General features: G+C 58.5%; 1 protein-coding gene across 1 annotated transcript; it reads left to right on the top strand.

Annotated features, from left to right (window-relative positions):
• The first annotated feature begins 27 nt into the window (after window positions 1-27).
• On the top strand, window positions 28-19,191 carry MVK (mevalonate kinase). The gene is made up of 11 exons (XM_045845273.1): window positions 28-131; window positions 1,264-1,355; window positions 2,212-2,359; window positions 5,094-5,238; window positions 7,283-7,438; window positions 9,435-9,538; window positions 10,159-10,204; window positions 14,215-14,305; window positions 14,708-14,827; window positions 17,684-17,837; window positions 18,900-19,191. The coding sequence occupies exons 2-11, from the start codon at window positions 1,278-1,280 to the stop codon at window positions 19,049-19,051; spliced, it is 1,194 nt and encodes a 397-aa protein (XP_045701229.1). The 5' UTR covers window positions 28-131; window positions 1,264-1,277; the 3' UTR covers window positions 19,052-19,191.
• The last annotated feature ends 1,491 nt before the right edge of the window (window positions 19,192-20,682 follow it).

A 20,682-nucleotide genomic window follows, 5' to 3' on the forward strand; every position in this document is an offset into this window, starting at 1 on the left:
TCATGGGGGGAGCTGGGCGGGGAAACTCATGACGCTCTGATTGGCTGGGCGGAAGGAAGAGGCTTGTACGCTCGGGGATGGAGTCCCGGAGTGACTTGGACTTGGGAGCTGAGTGCCTGCGGCAGCGGCAGGTGAGAGGCCGGGGTTGCGGGGCCAGGAAGTGCGAGCCCGTAGCTGACATTTAGGACGACCCTAGGCCAGGCTCCCGGCGTCTCTGGCTGTCCCCCCAACTCTGAGAATCCATCCTGAGGGGTCGGGACCTCGAATCTGAGAGACGTGATTTTGAGCTTCGGAAAAAGCAGTTGGTTTCCCCGCTCAGCCTCAGTTTCCCCTGCGAAGGAACGGAAATTACGGTAGTACTTAGCCCATAGTGAGGTTCAGGTCTTATTATATCGAGGTAACTAATGCACGTAAAGCCTTGAATAGAGAGTAATTTTGCATTGTTTATAAAACTCTAAAAATGCGCACACCTGTAGACCCAGCCAGTCACTTTATAGGACTGTTGGTAGAGATCCTTGCTTCCGAGTGCAGAAAGGGGCATGATAGCTGTTTTCTGCAGCCTGTTTATGGCTGTGATACATTGGAAACGGCTGAATGTCCAGGAAAGAGTTCTTTCTGGTCCATGACTTCACTTAAATCTCGCCTTTAGCCCTGGCTGGTGTGGCTCAGTGGATTGAGCACTGGCCTGTGAACCAAAGGGTCACTGGTTCGATTCCCAGTCAGGGCACATGCCTGGGTTGCAGGCCAGGTCCTCAATGGGGAGCGTGCGAGAGGCAACCACTCGGTGATGTTTCTCTCCCTCTCTTTCTCCCACCCCTCCCCTCTCTAGAAATAAATAAATAAAATATTTAAAAAAAACCAACCTCTGCCTTTAATAGCAGTAGTAATAAAACCTGGGACCAAAGACAGAGCCAGTAATAAGCAGCTGTCAGTAATCAAGTGATTATGAATTGTCAGACACTGCTAAGTGTTTCCCTGGCATTATTTACTTTAACCTCCCCCAAACTTACTGGGATAAGTACATTTCTTGTCCCCATGTAGCATGTGAGGAAGCTGAGGTTCAAAGTCATTTCAGTGAGTTAGCTGTGATGACATCCCTGGGGAGTAGAAGAGCTGGGGTTTGAACCCAGATCTTTCTGATGTGTCCAGCTAATAGCTGCTGCACTGCAGCTGCCTTTATTATTGTTGTTGTTAGTATTATTATAACAATGAGATTGAACTAGGCATTTTATAAGATCTCTACAATCTGGGTTGCCCTTTCAGGATTCTCAGGAGCCATGTTGTCGCAAGTCCTGCTGGTGTCCGCTCCAGGGAAGGTCATCCTTCACGGAGAACATGCCGTGGTCCATGGAAAGGTAAAAGGCCCCCAAGCCTCCGAGGATTGGGCAGCATTTCTCCCTGATGCTAATCTTAAACGCTGAAAGGAAGCCTTCGGGCTCAGTCTGTTAGTAGATGAGAGAGGAGGTCAGTTTCTCCCCAGCCAGGCAAGGACAGGACGGGTCTCGTGTCCACCTAAGGCTTCTCTGGCTCACTCAGCGGGAGAGCAAAACGACGACATGCACAACCCTGCGCGTGGGGGAAGATCACTCAAGCAGCGAGCTTGGGTGGAGAGCAGAGGTTTGAGGGTTGAATTCTGGGGCCACTTCAACAGGCAGAGGTCGGGAAGATGAGCAGGGTCCAGCATAGGGGTCTGAGACAAGCGTGGTCTCCTGGAACTCTCACAGTTTCCTCCCGGGGTCAGATTTTCATTACCCTGTTTTACTGGTGTGGAAGCTGGGGCTCGGGAGAGGGCTGGCCACCGGACCAAGGTCCCATAAACCCTGGTAGAGCGGGGAGTGAACCTAAGTCCATCTGAACCCAAAGCTCATGCTTTCACCATCCCTCTTTGTCACTTTTTACGTTCTGTTCTTTGAAAGCATGGTACTTATGGGGAAGCCATTCCTTGGTGTTGCGAACCTCTGAAGGTTTGCACGGGGAAGGCAAATATGTAAGTAGATATTAACTCCTAGTTGATTGGTGGTGGTTGTGCCCAGGCTCAGCAGGAGGGCGTGTCAGGGTTGATTAGCAATGTCTGCCAGGGCCTGGGTGGGAGTGGCCTGTGTGGTGCTCTCTTTTCTCAGTGCAGTGACATCATCCCCTTTTCCCTAAGATGGGAGCCATGGTTGTTACCACCCACCCTCAGGCTCATGGCCTTTGCCCTTTGTTCTATAGGTAGCCCTGGCTGTGGCCTTGAACTTGAGAACATTTCTCCGCCTTCAGCCCCACAGCAATGGGAAAGTGGGCCTCAACTTACCAAACGTTGGTGTCAAGAGGGCGTGGGATGTGGCCAGACTTCAGCAGCTGGGCACGAGCTTTCTGGGTAAGTGCAGGCAGGAGGAACCAGAGGTGGACAGAGCCTGGGGCCTGAAGGGAGGAGGAAAGAAGAGGCTGGGCAGTTTCTCTAAGCCGTTCTGAGGGAACCAGAGGCCGGCCACTCTGGGGGTATTTTCTCTCTATACCCCATAACCTTAGCGTCACTTACTAATTTTTTAAAAATTCAAAGCGTGAAAGGATGCACTAGCTAGACCTCTGTGGGCTGTTGTGGACAGATCATCAGGACCTGCTGTTGAGGGAAAAAGCACAAGTGACACAGCAGCAGGTGCAGCGTGATGAGGACTGACACCGGTCAAGTGTTGGTGTGTACGGAAGTGCAGAGGCAGAGGCCGGGAGGATACCCTCCAGCTGACAGCAGCAATCGGTTACCTCCAGGGGAGTCCTAAGGTCCAAGAGCGGACCATGTTGTTTTACCAGGGAGAATGTATTGGCATTTTGTATAATTAAAAGTCACGTAAACAAACAAACAAAAACTAGTCACTTAAAAGTAGCTTAGGCTTATTATTGGAAAATATAGTCAATACTGGAACATTGCGAGTAAAAAAAAAAAAATCACCTATTATCACCACCCCCCTATGACAACGCTTAAGCATTTTGGTGTTAATCTCTCTGGATTATTTTCTGTTGATAGTTAAATTGATTGCGATAGGGAGATAGCTTGCTTTTTAGCTAAAACTGGATCGGGCCACATCGACCCCTCAGAAACTCGTAGGTCTTCTCCTCTTCAGTGCGTCGGGACTGTCTCCCGGGTCACACAGGCCTCGGTGCTGGTTCCTGCGAGCTGCGGGAACGTGGCGTCCGCTCATGGGCAGGCGGGGTTCTTTCATCTGCAGAGTCCCCGCGTGCATCAGCGCTGGGGCGCGTGTTGGGTCCTCAGTTCGCCGTCTCCCCTCTGGACTGAAGCCTTGTTGTTGGGGACAGTTTCTCAGCCAGAGCGGGGCAAACGAGGATCCTCCGGGAGTTCATCCCAAACGCCTTCTGTCCCCCATCAGAATCAGACCCCAGCAAGCCATGCGGCCGCTCTCAAATACCGGAGGGAGACGGAGTAAGAGATGAAAACCCCTGTTTCCGAGCAACTATTTTCGGTCTCAGTCCTGCCTTGAGAGGCGTGTGTATTTTTCAAGGGGCTCCCAGGAGGGTCTCAGGGACCCCTCGGTGAGGAGCCACTATTGGGAGCACGCCTCAGAAAGCAGCCCTCCAGAGCACCCGGAGCCTTCCTCTTCGCGGTGCACAGCGCCGCCCAGCCAGGCCGGAAATGTGCCCCTGGGAACTGGCTGCTCCTTCTCCGTGTCTGCAGCACGGACGGAAGCAGCCAGGTGTCGGGGGACACGTCTCAGACCGCTTCCGACTCCCTGGGCAGGCCACTGAACGCTGTGAGCGGAGCTCTGGTGCCGGGGAGGGCTGCGGAGAGGATGCAGCGGATCCAAGGTGGGCCTGGGGCCGTGATGCCGAGTGCGGTGCCGACAGGAGGGCTTGTTAGTTAAATCTCCAAGGAGACAAGGGAATCGGAGCCTTTCTGCTTGGCTGCAAGGATCTGCCACTGTGTTTCCTTCAGCGCTCTTCAGCTCCCTCCTAAAAGGAAGAAACACAGCGAGCGTGTATTGGGCCTGCACGTGCGCCAGGCACGGAGCGAGGTAGGCCAGCGCTCTTGGAATTCCAGCCCTCCCTGGGAGTGTGTGGGGCTATTCGCCCCCATTTTGTGGATGAGAACACTGAGGTTCAGGGGCCGAGTCGCTCAGGTCACGCAGCTTGTCGGTGATACGGAAAGGATTCAGACCCAGATCTTCCTACAGTCCAAAGCCCGGCTCTTAATGAGCGTTTCTTGTCCGTCCCGGAGCTCTGAAGTGCCTGGGGTCTCAGTGACACTGTCGTGGGCCTGGCTGCCTTTAACGTGCAATTAACTCAGTCACCGCGCAGCACTTAATACGCGCCCCACCCTGAGGGTCCCTGACACAGGCACACGCAGCTCGGTTTCTCGCCCGAGAGGCCGACTCCCACGCAGGGAGTGATTTGTCCAGGTGAGCCCGTGGGCCTCGCTCTGCGTGCCCAGCCTCTCCGTGCAGGTGCCCCCCGCCGCTCGAAGGCACGGGAGGAGCAGCTGCCACGTGGCCTTCCCCTCCTGCTCAAGCAGGCCTCCATATTGTGTGATCACTGGTTTTATCTGAGTGTCCTGTTCTCACTGATTATGTTTTGGGAGAGGGAAATATTTTGGGAATAACATAATGTTGCCTTTGGTACTGGTTTTGTGCAGTGGAGGTCAAACCCAGGCCTTCGAGTGAATGAGCTAGCTTTCAGTTTGTGTGTGTGTGTGTGTGTGTGTGTATGTGTGTAAGTTTTAAAGCTATAGTTAATGAAGCACTTACTATGTGCCAGGAAGCTGTGGACCTTACGGATTTTATGGGCCTTATTTTACTTTATTTCATGACAGTCTTGTGCGGAGGTTTCTGTTGTTTTCCCTGTGTACCAAGGAGGGAAACCGAGGTGCAGGGAGGTTCGGTCACAGAAAGCCAGGCGGGATCACAGGCACGACCCAGACCCCGTCTTCCTGCCTCCGAAGCCTGCAGTCCGCTGGCAGGCCCGCCAGGGTGCTCGGATCGAGAGTCTGTGTCTGCGCGGATTCCGGCCGCTGTGACCGCGTGGTTCTTTGCGCGTCCTGCGCTCTCTGAAAGCGCCTGCGGCTCTCTGACGTGTCTGTGTGTGCTGGTCTGCTCGTGCCACAGAGCAAGAGGACATCGCGGCGCCCACGCCAGAGACGCTGGAGAAGCTGAAGGAGGTGGCAGACTTCCCTGTGGACTGCACCAACCACGAGCGTCTGGCCGTGCTGGCCTTCCTTTTCCTGTACCTGTCCATCTGCCGGAAGCAGAGGTGTGTGCGTGGCCCAGGGAAGGAGTCCCGGTTCAGCGTCCCCCAGAACATGGGTGAGGGTTTCTCCAGTTTTGGCTGCTGGAGGATGCACGTGCCCCCTTCCAGGTTTCTAATCCCAGCAGCCACCAGCTGCCCCACCACGGGCCAGGCACCGTGCTAGACACTGTGTATGTGGGCTGCTTTTAATGCCCACAGCAACCCTGCGAGAGAGGCCCTGTCCTCATTTTGCACGGGAGAAACTGAGACTCAGAGATAAGTCACTTAAGGCCATGCAGCTAGTTAGTAAGTGGAAGAGCTGGGGTTCAACTCAGTTCACTTTAATCCTAATGCTAAATTAAAAAACAACAACAGCAAAAAAGAAGAACCCTGGCCAGTGTGGCTCAGTGGATTGAGAGCCAGTCTGGGTTCGATTCCCAGTCAGGGCACAGGCGTGGGTTGCAGGTCAGGTCCCCAGTTGGGGGTGTGCGAGAGGCAACCACACAGTGATGATTCTCTCCCTCTCTTCCTCCTTTCCCTTCTCTCTCTCTAAAAGTAAATACAATCTTTTTTTAAAGAAGATTTTTTAAAATTTATTTTTAGAGAGAGGGAAAAAGAGGGAGAAGGAGAGAAGCATAAATGTGATCTGTCAGTTGCCTGTCACACGCCCCCAACTGGGGGCCTGGCCCACAACCCAGGCATGTGTCCTGACTGGGAATCGAACCAGTGACTTTTCAGTTCACAGACCGGAGCTCAGCCCACTGAGCCACACCAGGCAGGCTGCTCAAGCTGACACTCTTAACCCCATACTGCCTTCTCTGCCCTCCTCAATTCAGTAGAACCCAGCCCGGATTCCATTCCCAGTCGACCGTGTGGCTCCTCCCATACCGTGTCTACAGGGGCACCCTGTTCCACAGCCCGCAGGCTCCAGGGGAACACTGCGATTAGCGGGGTGAAACCTGTATCCGCAGTGCACCTTATGATGAGATCTGGGTTACGTGCCCTTGGGGAAGCCAGCTCCTAGAGGGTGACAGTCCTGTTGAGGAGGTGTCACGTGGCGATGGGGAGCATGGACTGAGAGTCAGACCGCATGGGTTCAAATCCCAGCATGGCCACCTAGGGGCTTGCTTGAGGTTCTTACCCATCCCAAGTCTCGGTTTTTTCATCTGTAAAATGGGGTAGTAATAGTACCTACCTCGCAGGGTTCTTGGGAGGTTCAAGGAGTTGATGTATCTAAAGGGCTTGACATAGAGCCTGGCATGTTGCTAGGTAACTGTTGCCCATTATAATAATAATTACTGTTGTTATTTTCCTCAGAAAACTATTGGAGGATTAGAAATATTATGTAGTTGACCTTTGAACAACCTGGATTTGAACTACACAGGTCCACTTATACATGGATTTTTCTTTTCAATAAATACACAGTCAGCTCTCAGGTTTCACGTACACGGATGCGGAGGGCAAACCTAATTTATATGCAGATTTTCAAATTGTCAGAGCCCCGAACCCTCTCCTTGCGCAACGGTTGACTGCAGGTGAAGGGGGCTGGCCTGGGACCTGGCGCACAGCGAGTTGTCCCAGTGATTTTTTCGGTCCAGAACCCTCCTTCGCTCATGCAGCAGATTCAGCTTAAGTGGGCACTCGGTGGCCCTGGGTGCTAGACGTCGTGCTGAGGACACATTTATAAATGTCTCAGCATGTGCTGGCCATTGCCGGATTCTCAGCCTGAAGGGGGTGCGTCCCCTTCCACAGAGAGAGGGGGCGCCTTTCAGAGGCTCCTGGTGGGGTGGGGTGGCCCTGTGCAGTCTGAAAAGGCAGGGGGAGGCCGACCCCTGGGTGTCCTTCCGGGAGGGGCTCCCCAGTGGGAGTGTCATCTGAGAAGGGCCCTGCGGGGTGGGTGGGAGTCTCCGTGGGGAGAGGGGCAGAGCTGCCCCGGGCGGGGGGCGGTCTGTTCTGCGAGCCGGGCTGCGGAAGAGCCTCGCTCGCGTGGGGCGCGGGAAGGAGTTCAGAGGAATGGCTGGGGGTCCGTGAGGCACTTTCAGGGAGCGTCCTGCTGTGTGTGTTTCAGGGCCCTGCCCAGCCTGGACATCACGGTGTGGTCGGAGCTGCCCACCGGGGCCGGCTTGGGCTCCAGTGCCGCCTACTCCGTGTGCCTGGCAGCTGCCCTCCTGACCCTGTGCGAGGAGATTCCAAACCCGCTGAAGGACGGGGAGGCCACCAACAGGTATTCGTGACCCTCTCCCTGCTTGTGTCCTTCCCGTGGCCCCTGTCCTGAGCACGGGTTCTCCCACCAGGAACTCACTGCCACCCTGTGAGGCGAGAGGTGTCCCATGGCATTTTACAGAAGCTGAGGGACAGAGAAGCCAAACAGAGGGGCTGGCCCAGGCCACACAGCTGGTGGCAGCAGAGTGGGATTGGAACCCAGGCATCCTGCGTCCAGAGCCTGAGCTCTTCGCCCCAACCCCTGCCCCTCACCCAGCTGCCTCTCTTGGGTCCCAGGAAGAACCGGAGGCCAGACGTAGAGGGCCCTGGGGTCGACGTGGCGTTGGGCCGCCCCGCTGTGGGCTCACAGTGGGTGGGACCGTGGCCAGGCTGCAGCACCCCTCGCCACCTCGGTGTCCTCCTCTGTGGATGGTAATGCCGATGCCGAGGCAGGCAGCACCAGGCCACACCAGGTGGGCATGGGAAATGCAACCGTGCGTCAAGAAAGAAGCACAGGAGGCGTGTTTATCAGATGAGGGCATCTCTCCCCCTGCGGGGCCTTGACCTGTCGCCGCAGAGGGTGCGTCGTCTCGCTCACTGTGCGTCCGTGAGGCTTGTCAGGACAGGCCCGCCAGTAGACTCGTCTGTGCTTGGGAACTGCGCCCCAAGAAACTGCCTCCGCACGAGGGTGAGGCAGTTTGCCCTGGGCCTCGCCCCAGGATCTGGGGAAAAGATCGCAGAAGCCAGTTTGGCAGCTTCTTGTCGAGGCTTGTCCCTGGGCCAAGATAGAGTCCCTGTCCCTGGGGCTTGAGGGAGTCCTTCCACTGCGGGGGCCTCCAGTGCCAGCCCTGGGGACCCCGCTGTGCTGTGCCTGGCAGCCTGCTGGCCGCATTGGTCTCTGGGGCAGCCGGCAGAAGAGAAGGCCGCTCAGACAGGGCTGGCTGCCAGGGTGGACGCAGCTGGCTCTTCCCTCCCAGAGCCGTGCTCGCGTGCCCTCCGTGCCAGACACGGTGTGCTGGCCCGTGGCCTCAGAACTCCCCCCTCCCTGAGTCTGGCTTTGAATTGAGGTTTTCTTCCTCTGCCCTGAAAACGCTGTGCCTGTTTGAGTTTCATCACGGCCAGTAATTCCTCTTCTGAGACAGGGAGGTTAAAATGTAGGTGAATTCAGACTGAGCCAAGGTCGCTTTGGTCCTCGAGGCCACGGTGGAGCTGGGGGCTGCTGGTGTCTCACCTCTGCCAGCGCCTCCCGGAGTTGCATCAGATGGTTCCCGCGTGCGGGGAGAAGGGGGGCGGGGGCTGGGCAGCAGCGGCTGCCAGTCCCGGGCAAAATCCAGCAGGAAACGAGGCGTGGCACCTGTAGGTACCAGGAAGTGGTTTTTGGGAATGTCAGTGAGGTTTGCCTGCTACCTCCCCGTTGGCCACGGGCAACCCCTTTTTCTCTCTGGGGCTCTCTTCCCTTATCTGAAAGTCTGGGGCTGCACCGAATGATCCCCTGGGGGACCCTCCAGCCTTGACATTCGGTGGTCCTGTGTAAGACCGTGATTCGGGACAGAGGCTTCGAGAAAGCTGTCACGATGAGGTGCAAACTGCTGATTATAGCCCCAGTCAGCGGAGGCCTGGTCGCCCTGGGCCCCTGCGTGACACCTGCCCACAGGCCACAGACTGGGAGGTAGCCTGTGTGGGCCGTGCGTCTGTGTATGTGTTGGGGGCTGCGGATGAGGAGGGGGGGCCCAGAGTCTCTCGGCCGGTAGGGGGCAAAGTAAGACTGCGTGCACCCCACGCTGGGGCTCTCGCCGCCGCGCCAGGCAGCAGGGTTTCGGAGGGAAGGGCAGGCAGGGTGTGTGCTTTAGCTGGAGAGGTTCCGAGTGGTTTTTCTTCTTTCTGAGTTCGAGGGCCCAAGCCCCTTTGCCTTTCGGTCTCCACCAAGCCCAGCCTGGGGCCCCTGCCTCTGCTGCCCGCAGACACCCCTGGCCCCCACTCCTCGCCGTGCTAAAGATGAACCTCTGTGCCTTCTTCAGGTGGACAGCGGAGGATTTGGAATTAATTAACAAGTGGGCCTTCCAGGGCGAGAGGGTGATTCACGGGAACCCCTCCGGAGTGGACAACGCCGTCAGCACCTGGGGTAGGTGCTGCCCTGGGCTTGTTTGCTTTACTTTTGTCCTTTTGAACATTCCTGTGGCAACCGTAGATGCCCAGAGCCTGTCGGTTTGGAATGAATACAGTCAGTGGGCTGTGGGGGAAAACAGCATTTTCCTGTTTTGAAGGGAATGGATTTCAGCCTCGCGCCTCCTGGACGCAGATCTCGGGGGTGGGGCTGGGGGCCAGGAAGCTCCAGCTCCAGCGGAGTCCCCGGGGGCGTCCGAGGTTACAGCTGCAGAGCCACAGCAGTGGAGTCGGCAGACCACGCAAACTGAGCTCCCCTGTGGTGAGGGTGGTTGCTTATGGGACCTACACGCAGTCCTGGGCCCCACCTTCACCATGCCGCTTGCGGCTGTCAGAGCGGAGTTGGGCACCCTACGGGGGTGGGAGGGTGACCCCGCCGCCTGGGGCCTGGCACGAGCTGCCCAGCAGGGCCTGGGGCACCTTCGTGCCCTCCTGGGCTTCTGCAGCTGAGCTGAGCTGGTAGTGACGGTGTTCAGGCTGTTCCCCGGATGGGGCAAAACTGAAACCCACCCCCCAAACCTGACAGCTTCCCCACGAGGCAAAGATCTGCTTTTCTGACCTGTTGGTTTTTCTCTTTAGGAGGAGCGCTCCGATACCAACAGGGAAAGATTTCATCCTTGAAGAGGTAACTCCAGGGTGGAACGGCACCTTGGGCCCTGGCCGTGCAGTGGGGGAGCCCTGTTTCTTTGTTACGTGACACGTGTCGCCCAGGGGGTGGCCCTGGGCTCTCCCTTCCCCCAGCGGCCCCTGCAGGCCACCACCACGAGAAAGCCCTGCTCTTTCGAGTCGGCTGTTCCGTTGCCAAGAGATCAAAGGGGAAGTCGTGCGTGGCTGTGCCGTTCACCTTCCAGGGCGGGCAGCTCGTTTAGTTATTCATTCACTCAGCAAACAGAATTGATACCTTCTGTGACCCTGACGACATTATGCTGGGAACAAGGATAGAAAGATGAATCTGGGACACGGTTTTGGGCTGGCGGGGACAGACGCGCGCAAGAGCCGCTGCGTACAAGACGACGCGAGAGTTGCCACAATGCAGGGGCAGCCAGGGCGGGAGCGAGAGGGAAGCTCGTGAGGGGCTTAGCGCAGAGGTGACATTCGGCAGCCTAGGGCCTGTTTTGTGTGTCTCTTTCTACCCTTCTCCTGAAGTGGCCGAATTACAAACACGCACGTTAGATTTCCGCGTCCTCTGTTCTGCCTGCGCTCAGTGGCAACGTCCAGTGCCGGCAGTGCAGTCTGGGGCACGCCGGAGCCAGTGATGTGTGGCTGTTCCCTGAGCCCTGAAAGTCGCGTGGGGTGTTAGTTCCCAGGCACGTGGCTGCCCTGGTGGGCCTTTTCATGGCTGTGAGGGTCCCGGGGCTGTGCTCTTTGTAGACAGGCAGCAGGTCCTGGACCCCTGCCCTCGCCAGCTGGGCCACTCCGTTAGTGGCACAATGCCCTGGGGGTAACAAGGGGCAGCTCTCCTGCACCTCTGGGATCTTCCTGTTAAGCATGTTGGCCTCCAGGAGCCAAGGCTGCCTTCCTGAGACGCTGAACTGGGGTTTCTGCACCTCATACTGTTGGCATTGTGGCTGGATAGTTCTCTTTTCATCTTCCCCCGAGGGCATGCTCACTGACTTTAGCAAGAGAAGGGAGGGGGGCGGGGGGAGAGAGAAAGAGAAACTTCGATTGGTTGCATCTCACACTCGCCCTGACCAGGGACCCTACCTGCAACCTAGGCATGCGCCCTGGCCGGAAATCAAGCCTGCAACCCACACATGCCCCCTGACCGGCCGTCGAACCCATGACCTTTCAGTTTACGGGATGATGCTCCAACCCACTGAGCCGCACTGGCCGGGGCTGGATAATCCTTCACCCCGGAGCTGCCCTGTGCAGCGTAGGATGCTGAGCAGCAACCCCAGGCTCTACCCTCTCGATGCCAGTAGCCCCTCCCCCATCTCCCAGTGGTGACAGCCAAGAACATTTCCTGACATTGCCACACGTCCCCTGGAGGGGGACATCCCCCTGGTGACCGCCTCTGCTCTATCTGCACTGAGGAGGCAGCGCAGCCATTCAGGAGCAGGAACAGCGTGCACTGGCTGCCCTCGGGATCGGGATCGTGGCAGCGGGGCCTCCAGCCCGGCCGGTCGGCCATCTCTGCCCGGTCTGCTGAGCCCACGTGCAGTGAGAGCAGGGCGACTTGGGGATACGGAGGTGTCTGGGCCCCACTTCCCCCTCCGGGCTCGAAGTCCGTCGGAAGAGGCAGTCTCGCCCGTGATCTTTAGAACGAAGGCATCCAGAGGGCTCCCCGTCTGCTGTGGGTGACAGCGAGGGACGTGGCCAGTCAGGCCGCGGGCTTGGGGTCCTTCTCGGAGGCAGTGGCGTTGCGTTCCCCCAGCATTTCTGCCCCAGGGAGAGAAAACCAACCAAGAGTGAGTCTGTTCACATGCACAGCCTCCTGGGGGAAATAGGAGGTGAGGGGCGGAGTGTGTCCGAGGCAGGGGGAGAGGCCCCGGCGTGCTCGGGGCCAGCTGGCGGTGGTGAGGTGGATGAGGCTCTGGGGGGGTCCCCCTCTGCCCCTTGCTGCCAGGTGCCCTTGGCTGGGTCGTGTCTCCTGAGGCCTTCACCGCCTCATTCGTACGGTGGGTCCTGCACGTGACATCAGAAACAGTGTCTGTGAAGTCCTTAGCTCCTTCCTGACCAAAGGCATGCGTTTGCTCCACACAGTTCTATGGAGCCACTCCTGCGCCGGGTGCTGGGCCCTGGGCAGGAACGAAAGGTCCTGCCTTCAGGGAACGCACGTTTCGTGGGAGGACACAGCCTACAGAGAGATGGCTCTTTAAGAACACGTCAGGCAGTCCTACGAGCCTTCGGGAAATAGAGCGCAGGGCAAGGGGCTCGAGGTGAAGGGGGGAGCTAGTGGACGGGGTGCTAGGGAGGCGTCTGATGAGATGAGCTCTGAGCAGATACCCGGATGGAGTACATGCAAGTGTGGGTCGGGGGCTCTCAAGGACGGGGAGGGTCTCTGGTGGGGGAATCGCAAGTGCAGAGGCCCTGCAGCAGGACAGAGTGTGTCTGGGGCACTGAGGAGCACCCCGGGGACCAGCGTGGCTGCTCGGAGTGAGCGGCCAGGGAGGGCAGAGACCAGATGAGGCCGGGGAGGCAGCCAGGCCAGGGACGTGCATCACTGCAGCGTGTAGCCCTGGGTGTGGTCACAGATTCCATGGGAGCCCTGAGTTTTGGGGGGCTGGCAGGAGACCGTTTACAGAGAGAGGACTTACCTGAGAAAGATGATAAGGGCTGTCCACGAACTCCTCCCGCCCCGACGGGTGGGGCCTCAGCAAACCGACCTTCGCCACCGGCCGAGGAGCGCCAAGGCGAGCAGATGGCCGACTCTCCGGGCAGCAGAGGGGCCGGGCCACATCAGCCCCGCCGACGGCTGACAGAGAGCCCTTCACACCAAACCGCGCATGGCCCTTCTCCGTGAAAAAAAAAGAAAAAAGAAAAAAAGAAAAATGCATTGTTTGCAAAGTGGATCAAGATGCGGCTTCCCAGAATGCTGCCCCTGCGAGGAACGGCTTGTCTTTAAAGGGAAGAGAAAAGCCAAATAGAATGTTCATCTTTTGTAAAGTTAAAAAAAATAAATAGAAGAGCCAGCCTCCAAGGCTGAGAATCGATATCAATTTCATGGGCTTGTGGGCGGTGAGACCCAGCAGGTTTCTGGCAGCTTCCCCAGCCCTGTTGGATTTTTACGGCCTCCAGCTGTGGAAAGAACAGTGAATAAAGGTGTCAAGGGGTCTGCCCGTCTGCAGCTGCCTCGGCCGGAGCGCGTCCAGGTTCTCCGCCCACCGTCCCTGGGCAGCAGCGCTCGGAAAGGCAGGTTAGGGTGACAAGAACTGGGCACTCGGGTCCCCAGAGACAGCTCACCGCAGGGACAGTTGGGGCTGTGGCTTTAGGAGGCATTAGGAAGTTCAGAGGGCAGGCGGGGACAGCAGGGGGGACAGCAGCGTTGCACTGGAGAGCCAGCTCACTGGGGCCTCCCTTACGCGGGGCGGCCAGGTGGGGGTGGCTGACGCCCCACAGCACACCCGGTTTCGGAGCTGGGTGCGGGTGGGGTGGGCTCCGCGGGCCTGAACCACCGCCTCCTCCAGCCTGCGCGCTCTCGCACCCCCGTGTTGACTGGACCAGCTAACCGGGTGCCTTCCCTCCCTGCAGTCCGCCCAGGACCCGTCGCGTCGCTTTTTCTGTCTAAAGCCCCAGCACCCTCCGCCCCAGCCTCCTGGCGCGGCTCACGTGACAGAACTGCGGCCCCTTCTTACACTGTCCACTGTGGAGGCTTTGAACTTCCGGCTCTGTGACGGTGCCACGCTCTGCCACCTCCGGGCTGGGCTCGGCCCACATACGTGCCTGTATAGGTGCCCAGTCTAAAGTCGAACGGATGAATGAGTGATGAGCCAGGGGAGGTGTCCGTCTGTCCCTGGGCTGAAGCGGAGGCACGTTGGCCCGGGCGTCGGGAGCTTGTGCTCCCTGCTGTGGGTGTCACCTGCCCCGGCCTCTGCCTCCTCCTCTGTGAGGGGCGAGGGGGGAGCCCAGCAGTGCCCCCAGCCCCGACCCAGCCCCTCCATCCTGAGCTCACTGTGGACCCTCTTTACCCTGCAGGCCGCCGGCTCTGAAGATCCTGCTGACCAACACCAAAGTCCCTCGCAGCACCAAGGCGCTCGTGCTCAGTGTCAAGAACAGACTGCTGAAGGTGCATCTGGTCCCCCCCCCCCCACGGGCAGGGGTCCCGCAGGGCCGTGGCAACCCCGTTTATGTGTCGGGACTCTCCCTCTGCCTCGTGGGTTAATGGAGGGGTGGGGTGGGGCGATGGGGACCTGGGGTGGCAGTTGTGGCGGAACAGGAAGAGCTGGCGGTTCACACTCCAGCCTGGGGGTGGGCAGGGGTCGCCCATCCTGCTGGCTTTGCCGAGAGAATCCCCCGCGTACACAGGGCACCCGGGCAAGGCCGAGACCAGGCCGGCAGGGGAGGAGCAGTCCTCAGAGGGTGGGTGTGGGCAGTGGGGACGCCGCCTCCCTCCACCCCGTTGCCGGGGCAGCCATCCAGTGCCTGCCAGCCCCTGTGCCTCACAGGCGGTTGCTTCCTTTCTCTGCAGTTCCCGGAGATCGTGGGCCCCCTCCTGACCTCCATCGACGCCATTTCCCTGGAGTGCGAGCGGGTGCTGGGAGAGATGGCGGCGGCGGCCCCGGCCCCAGAGCACTACCTCGTGCTGGAAGTGAGTGCCTGGCTGCAGGATCCGGGGCCGCTTGCCCACACTGCTGTCTTGGGCAGGGGCTCCCCAGTCTGACCGCGCCCGGAACCCCCAGGGGCCAGGCCTGGGCCCGGGGTCCTGTGCGTGCACACGCCAATAAGCGTGCCTCATGTTCCGACCTCCTCCCCGGTGGCTGGAACAATGAGGCGAGGGGACTTGCAGAAAACGCTGAGGGCGGTGCCTGGTGCGGGCTGAACGCGATGGGCCAGGTTTATGTGAGGAGCACCGGGACTTTTCTGACCCGTCTGTGGGTCCAGGAGAGAGTTCTTCCCTGGCTGCCTCTTTCCTGCTGTTTCTGTAACTGCCTTGGTTCATTCAGTCACCCATTATCACCCGCGTGCTTTGGATCAGACGTAGTCTAACATTATTCTTTGGTCATTGTTACCCCATCCCCACGGCCTTTTGCATAATCCCAGTGTAGAGGTTAAGACCTCGTGCTTTGGATTTAATCAGGCTCGGGTCTGAAGCCCGGCCCCACCCCCTGGCGTGTCTGGAGAACGCAGTGAGTTTTCATGGGTGACGCACAAGGACAATGCCGGATGAGCCACCAGCTCAGTAAGCCGGGGGGCCAGGGCTCATCCTCAGACACGGTCCATCTGGCCTGGTGTATGCAGGCTGGCATTAAAAACCCATCTGGCTCCCCTTGAAGAATCACAGGATCAGACAGCCCCAGCTGATGTGGTTAGAGGCGCAGAAGGGGCCCCCTGTGGTGTCCATTTCTCCGCAGTCCCCACCACTCCCTAAGTTTGCCCGCAGCCACTATAGTCTTTGCCTGGTGCCTGCCTATCCTACTCTAAGCACTAGAGTCTACAGCCCCTGTCATGAATGGAAGCTGCTACTCCCTAAGTCTTTCCACAAATGATTTCTCATTTGATCCCTACGGCACCCTGGCTGTGAAGTGGGTACATTGCCCCATTTCACAGGTATAAAAACTGAGGCCTGAAAGGAGCAACTTCCTCCTCGGCTTTCCAGCTAGCGAGTGGCTGAGCCTGGGGTCACACTGACTTCTTTCTTTAGTCAACAGATCTTTAATGAGCACCTACTCTGTGCCAGGCACAAGGACCCCACCTGCCTCCTGTGCTCTTGCCCTCATTTCCCGAGCCTTTGCCCGGCTGGCTCTCAATTCCTTTCACGTAGAAAGGAGGGAACACGGTCCTCCGGAGTGGGAAATTAATAATGATAGAGTATTGCCTAAAATACACCCCGCCGAGCCCCTGGAGAATGCCCCAGAACAGCACGGCGCGTTGATTATACACTGTGTGTATTTTTGGCTGTGGCAGCCGCTGAAATGTGTAGCTCGGCTCCCGGACAGCTTTGCGTTCAAACCAGCGAGCTGTTCTCCTGTGTCACAACCTGTCATGCAGTCCTTGACAGATTTTGGATCAGAATGTGACAGGTGCCTGGAACCTGCCTCAGCAACATGACGCCTGGAGCCCAGGCGCAGAGAGGGGCCCCCGGAAGTTTTCCCTCTCTCTTCCAGCCCTCGGGCCCGGTGCAAGGCACCTGGGGCTGCCACCAGCCATCACGCCCGTCTGCTGCTCTGTCAGAAGTGCCGGGGCCTGGGAGGGGGCCTGGAGGCGGTGGGGCTGACCCCGCCCTGCCGGACAGCTCTGGGCAGGAGAGCCAGGTGGGCCTCCACAGCCAGCGCCCGGTACCCTGGAGCAGAGCTGTGTGCCCAGGCCACAAGCTGTGAGTGGGTGGCAGCAGGACCTCGAGGGCCCTCGCCCAGGCAGGGCAGGCCCCGGCTTCCAGGGTCAGCTCGGTGTCTTCCTAGCTCAGTGACCCCAGGCAAGTCACCTCCCTCTCTGGGCCTCAGTTTGCCCCTTCGGACAATGGGGGTGATGGTGCTATAACTGTAAAAGTACTAATGGCTGCTGGTGTTTGCTGAGCACTGACCTTGGGCCAGGTGTCACCTGAAAGTCTCACCTCCTTTCCTCCCCATGGCAACGAGGCAGCTCCAATTCCCACCCTGTTGCAGGAGGGAAACCGGGGCTCAGCGTGACAGGCCTCCCCCAAGCACACATGGCCACGAAGTGGCAGAGCGGACACTCGGACCCAAGCCCACCTGACCGCAGCTGCCACACTGTGACTCCCGACAGCAGGGAACCAGCCGGTGCTCATTCGGGGAGCCTAGCACCCGGCACGGAGCCCGAGCGCTGTGTTTGTCGAACACTTTGGAGTGAAGGGGGCATAATAGGGGCTCCCCGGGCAGTGGGGGCTGGGGGCTTTGTTATTTCCTCAGCCCGCACCTCCTTTGATCCTCACAGAGAAGGAGTTTTAGCGTGCATAATCCAAGAAGCAGAACTATTTCCCCCATTTGTGCGAGACCTGTTGGAAGTGCCAACCAGGTTTTGTTCTGAATATCGGTATCTGAGGCAGCTGCAGGGTGGCAAACTACTTGAGACTTTTGTAAATGACAGAAATCCATCTCAACCAGGCTTTAGCAGAAGAGTTTTTATTGGTTTATGACTGAGAGCACCAGCGTGAGCAGCTTCAGGCATAGCTGGATCCAGGGGCCAAACAACCTGGTTGGAAATCTCTCTTCCATGTAATCTCTGACCGTGTGCAGGGTGGGTAACTTTGGTGGCCTGCCTCTGAAATCAGCCAGTTTTAGCAGGTCTGATGGAAAGAGGCAGAGGAAACCTTGGGAAGACCGAAGTGTCTGTGGCCAGGCCTGGGACATGCTCCCTACCAGCTCCATCCCAGCCCCAGGGGGAGTCCTGCAGGAAGGAGAGGCTCCTCTACCAGCAGAGAGGGACTGTGTGCTGGGCAGGCAAAGCCACGTGGCCAAAAGGGAACAGATTGAATCTTCTCCTGCAGGAGCTCATCGATATGAACCAGCACCATCTGAATGCCCTCGGTGCGGGCCACAGCTCACTGGACCAGCTCTGCCAGGTGACCATGGCCCACGGACTGCACAGCAAACTCACTGGCGCCGGTGGCGGTGGCTGTGGCATCACACTCCTCAGGCCAGGTACTGGGGGCAGGCAGGGTTGCCAGCTGGGCTCACACAAAGGTTCTACCTGGGCATTTCCCTTGGGAGGAGGAAGAGGTCTATAAACAAATCTCACTTCTGCTGTGTGGCCTTTGGCGAGTTAATTAACCTCTCTGGGCCTTTGTTTTCATATTGGTCAACTAAGGATGCTAACATCTAGTTTGTAAGATTCCAGGAAAGAATGCACTTAGAGAGCCTGGCACAGGGCTGGGCTCACGTTGTGAGGGCTGTTTCTCCCACCTTCTGACCTGTCAAGCCTCCCACAACCTTGAGAAATAACCAGGACATGGTCACCACCCATGTCAGCCTTACACCCACATGCACCCCCCCCCCACCATCACCTCTGGACATGGCTGTTACAGCGATGACCTTGCTACAAACAAGGGGGTTTCCTTCCCCTTAGTCTTTGGGGAAAGAGCAAGGCAAGCACTGGGCTTACGGAAGCCCTCCCCGTGCTGCTGAGCAGGCTGGCCGGGGCTCCTGGTGCTGCTGCTCAGTCACCCGCACACCGCGCTGCCCTCAGGACCCGGAACCGAATGCTCCTGCCCGCCTCTGTGTCCGCCTGTGCCCTTCGCCAGCTCCCTTTGGCCTCCCCTACTGTGTCTCCTCCTTCCTTTCTTTTTCCTCATCTTGCCCGCTGTGCTTTGTAGGAAGCCCGCAGTCACCCTCAGTGGGACTCCCAGGCCTCAGCAGGCCACCACGTCCCAACCTGCAGACCTTGCCTGCTGGTCAGTTCCCTGTTCAGGGCCGGTGATGGTGGGAGGGAGTATTTCCTGAGCCTGGATGGTACCAGGTGCTGTGCCAGGCACTTTACCTGCATTATCCCATGGAAGCCTCACGGGGACCCCTTGAGGACCAGGTGTTATTAGCACCCTTAGCAGACGAGGAGACAGAGGCTTAGGGGGAGGTCACGTCCGACGCACGACCAGGCCAGGCCTGTGTGCTTTGGAAGCCCACCATTGTCTCGGACGGGGCAGACCTTTTCCCAGCAGGCAGACGGTCGTTTCAGAGGTGACCAGCTCAGATCTTCCCTCCCCTCAGATCTGGAGGAGCCGGAGGTAGAGGCCACGAAGCAGGCGCTGACCGGCTGTGGGTTCGACTGCTGGGAAACCAGCATCGGTGCACCTGGCATCTCCATCCACTCGGCCGCCTCCCTGGACACCGCCGTGCAGCGAGGCCTGGATGGCCTCTGAGAGGAGCCCGTGCTGCCGCAGCCCCACCAAGGAGCCCCTTCCTGGACTGTTCTGGGGGCTGGAGTTGGCCTCTGTGCCGGCCAGTGGGCACCCAGCTCCTGACACCGACAGAGAGGCCTCCAGCCCTCTATGATGTCTCTTCCTCTGGCTGTGCCTCTGCGGTCCTGCCAGTGGGACCTGGAACCAGCAGTGGACCAGGCTGCCCAGAAGATGTGGTCCGAGTTCTGCGTTCCCGAGAGCCGGCTGGTCGGCGGGGCTGTGCACGGCCCTCTGAGACCGCTGTCCTGTGACGTGAGGTGCTCTTTCTGGCTCTCCCGGAGGCTCCCCCAGACCCCTCTGCTTCGGGCCTCTGCCCGCCTCGAGCTCCCTGGCCGAGCTGGCAGAACGCTCAGATGCAGAGGTCTGGCTGCAGGAGCCGCGTGCCTTGCCCCTCTTCCACCTCTGCACGCCCACCTGAGCCCTGGCAGGGTGACCCTCGTCTCCTCTCTCCTTTCACACCTTCAGTCTTTTTAGACCTTCAGCGCTTGGTGGGGCCTGCTCCTCCCTCTGGCTGGACTGTGGGCTCCCCTAGGGAGCGTCCAGGCAGTGGTCCTTGCCTTCTGCCCTGCAGCCCGAGGGTTGACCGACGGCAGGGTCAGTGTGCAGTTTCTTCCCGTCTGCACCCGAGGGGTTTGCACAAAAGACGGCAAAGGTGGAATAAAAAGGTTTTGAGTAAACAGCACTTCACCGTGTGTCCGGAAGGAAGGATGAGGCTCCAGTAGCCTCCAGCCCACCCACAGCTGCCTCCCCTGTGCCCCTGCTCTCCAGGCACTTTCTCGGGGGGGCTCTCTGGGAGCTGAAGGAGGAAGGGCTCTGGGCCACCTGGTTGGGTGTCTGGGGTGGAGGGTGGTCGGACAGGGGGTGGACACCAGGACATAGGGCTCTGTCCACCGGCACAGCTCCTGCCTGCTTTTCCGAAACGGGGAAGATGAAGCTTCCTACCTCCCAGAATCACGAGCACCCACTGATTCACAGGCTTTTGTAAGTGTTGGGAACAGACCTGCTGTAGGTCCGGGAATATTCCCTCCTGTCTGAACTTAACTGGGTGGGGAAAACAGACTGAAGGGCCTACAGCCCAGTGCCCGGCACCTACCTGGTCGGATTTGAACTGTGTAATACCAGTCAAGGCTCTTTCTGGAATGGCAGAGTCCATCAAAACCCCATGTAGCTAGCACATTGCCACCAGAGAAGCTCCAGGAGTCCTAGATCTGAGAGAGGGACTCCGCAGGAAAGGGGGGCCTAGGGCAAGAAGTGGGGGTCTATCACAGGGGTTTCAGGGTTTGGTGAAAATGGCTCTGTGTGCTTCTGCCCTCAGCCACTAGGGGGCAGCTGGCACCTTTTCCCAGCGTTTGCACAGAGGGTGAGTGAGCTGGCCTGAAAGAGCAGAGTCTGAGCTTCCCTTCCCTACCCCCCATGCCAGGCTTCTGCGGGCTCTGCCAGGAATGTAAGGGTGATAGGAAGGATGCCTGCCCCAGCTTAACTTGCAGAAATGGCTCCAGGATCATTGATGGGGAGTTCCCTGCCCCCACCCTTTAAAACAATGCATAAAACGATAATATGAATACAGAGCACTTACCATGTGCTAGGCACTG

The sequence above is a fragment of the Phyllostomus hastatus genome, unplaced genomic scaffold, assembly GCF_019186645.2.
Source record: "Phyllostomus hastatus isolate PE091 unplaced genomic scaffold, TTU_PhHast_1.1 phas_contig_1162, whole genome shotgun sequence".
NCBI lineage: Eukaryota > Metazoa > Chordata > Mammalia > Chiroptera > Phyllostomidae > Phyllostomus > Phyllostomus hastatus.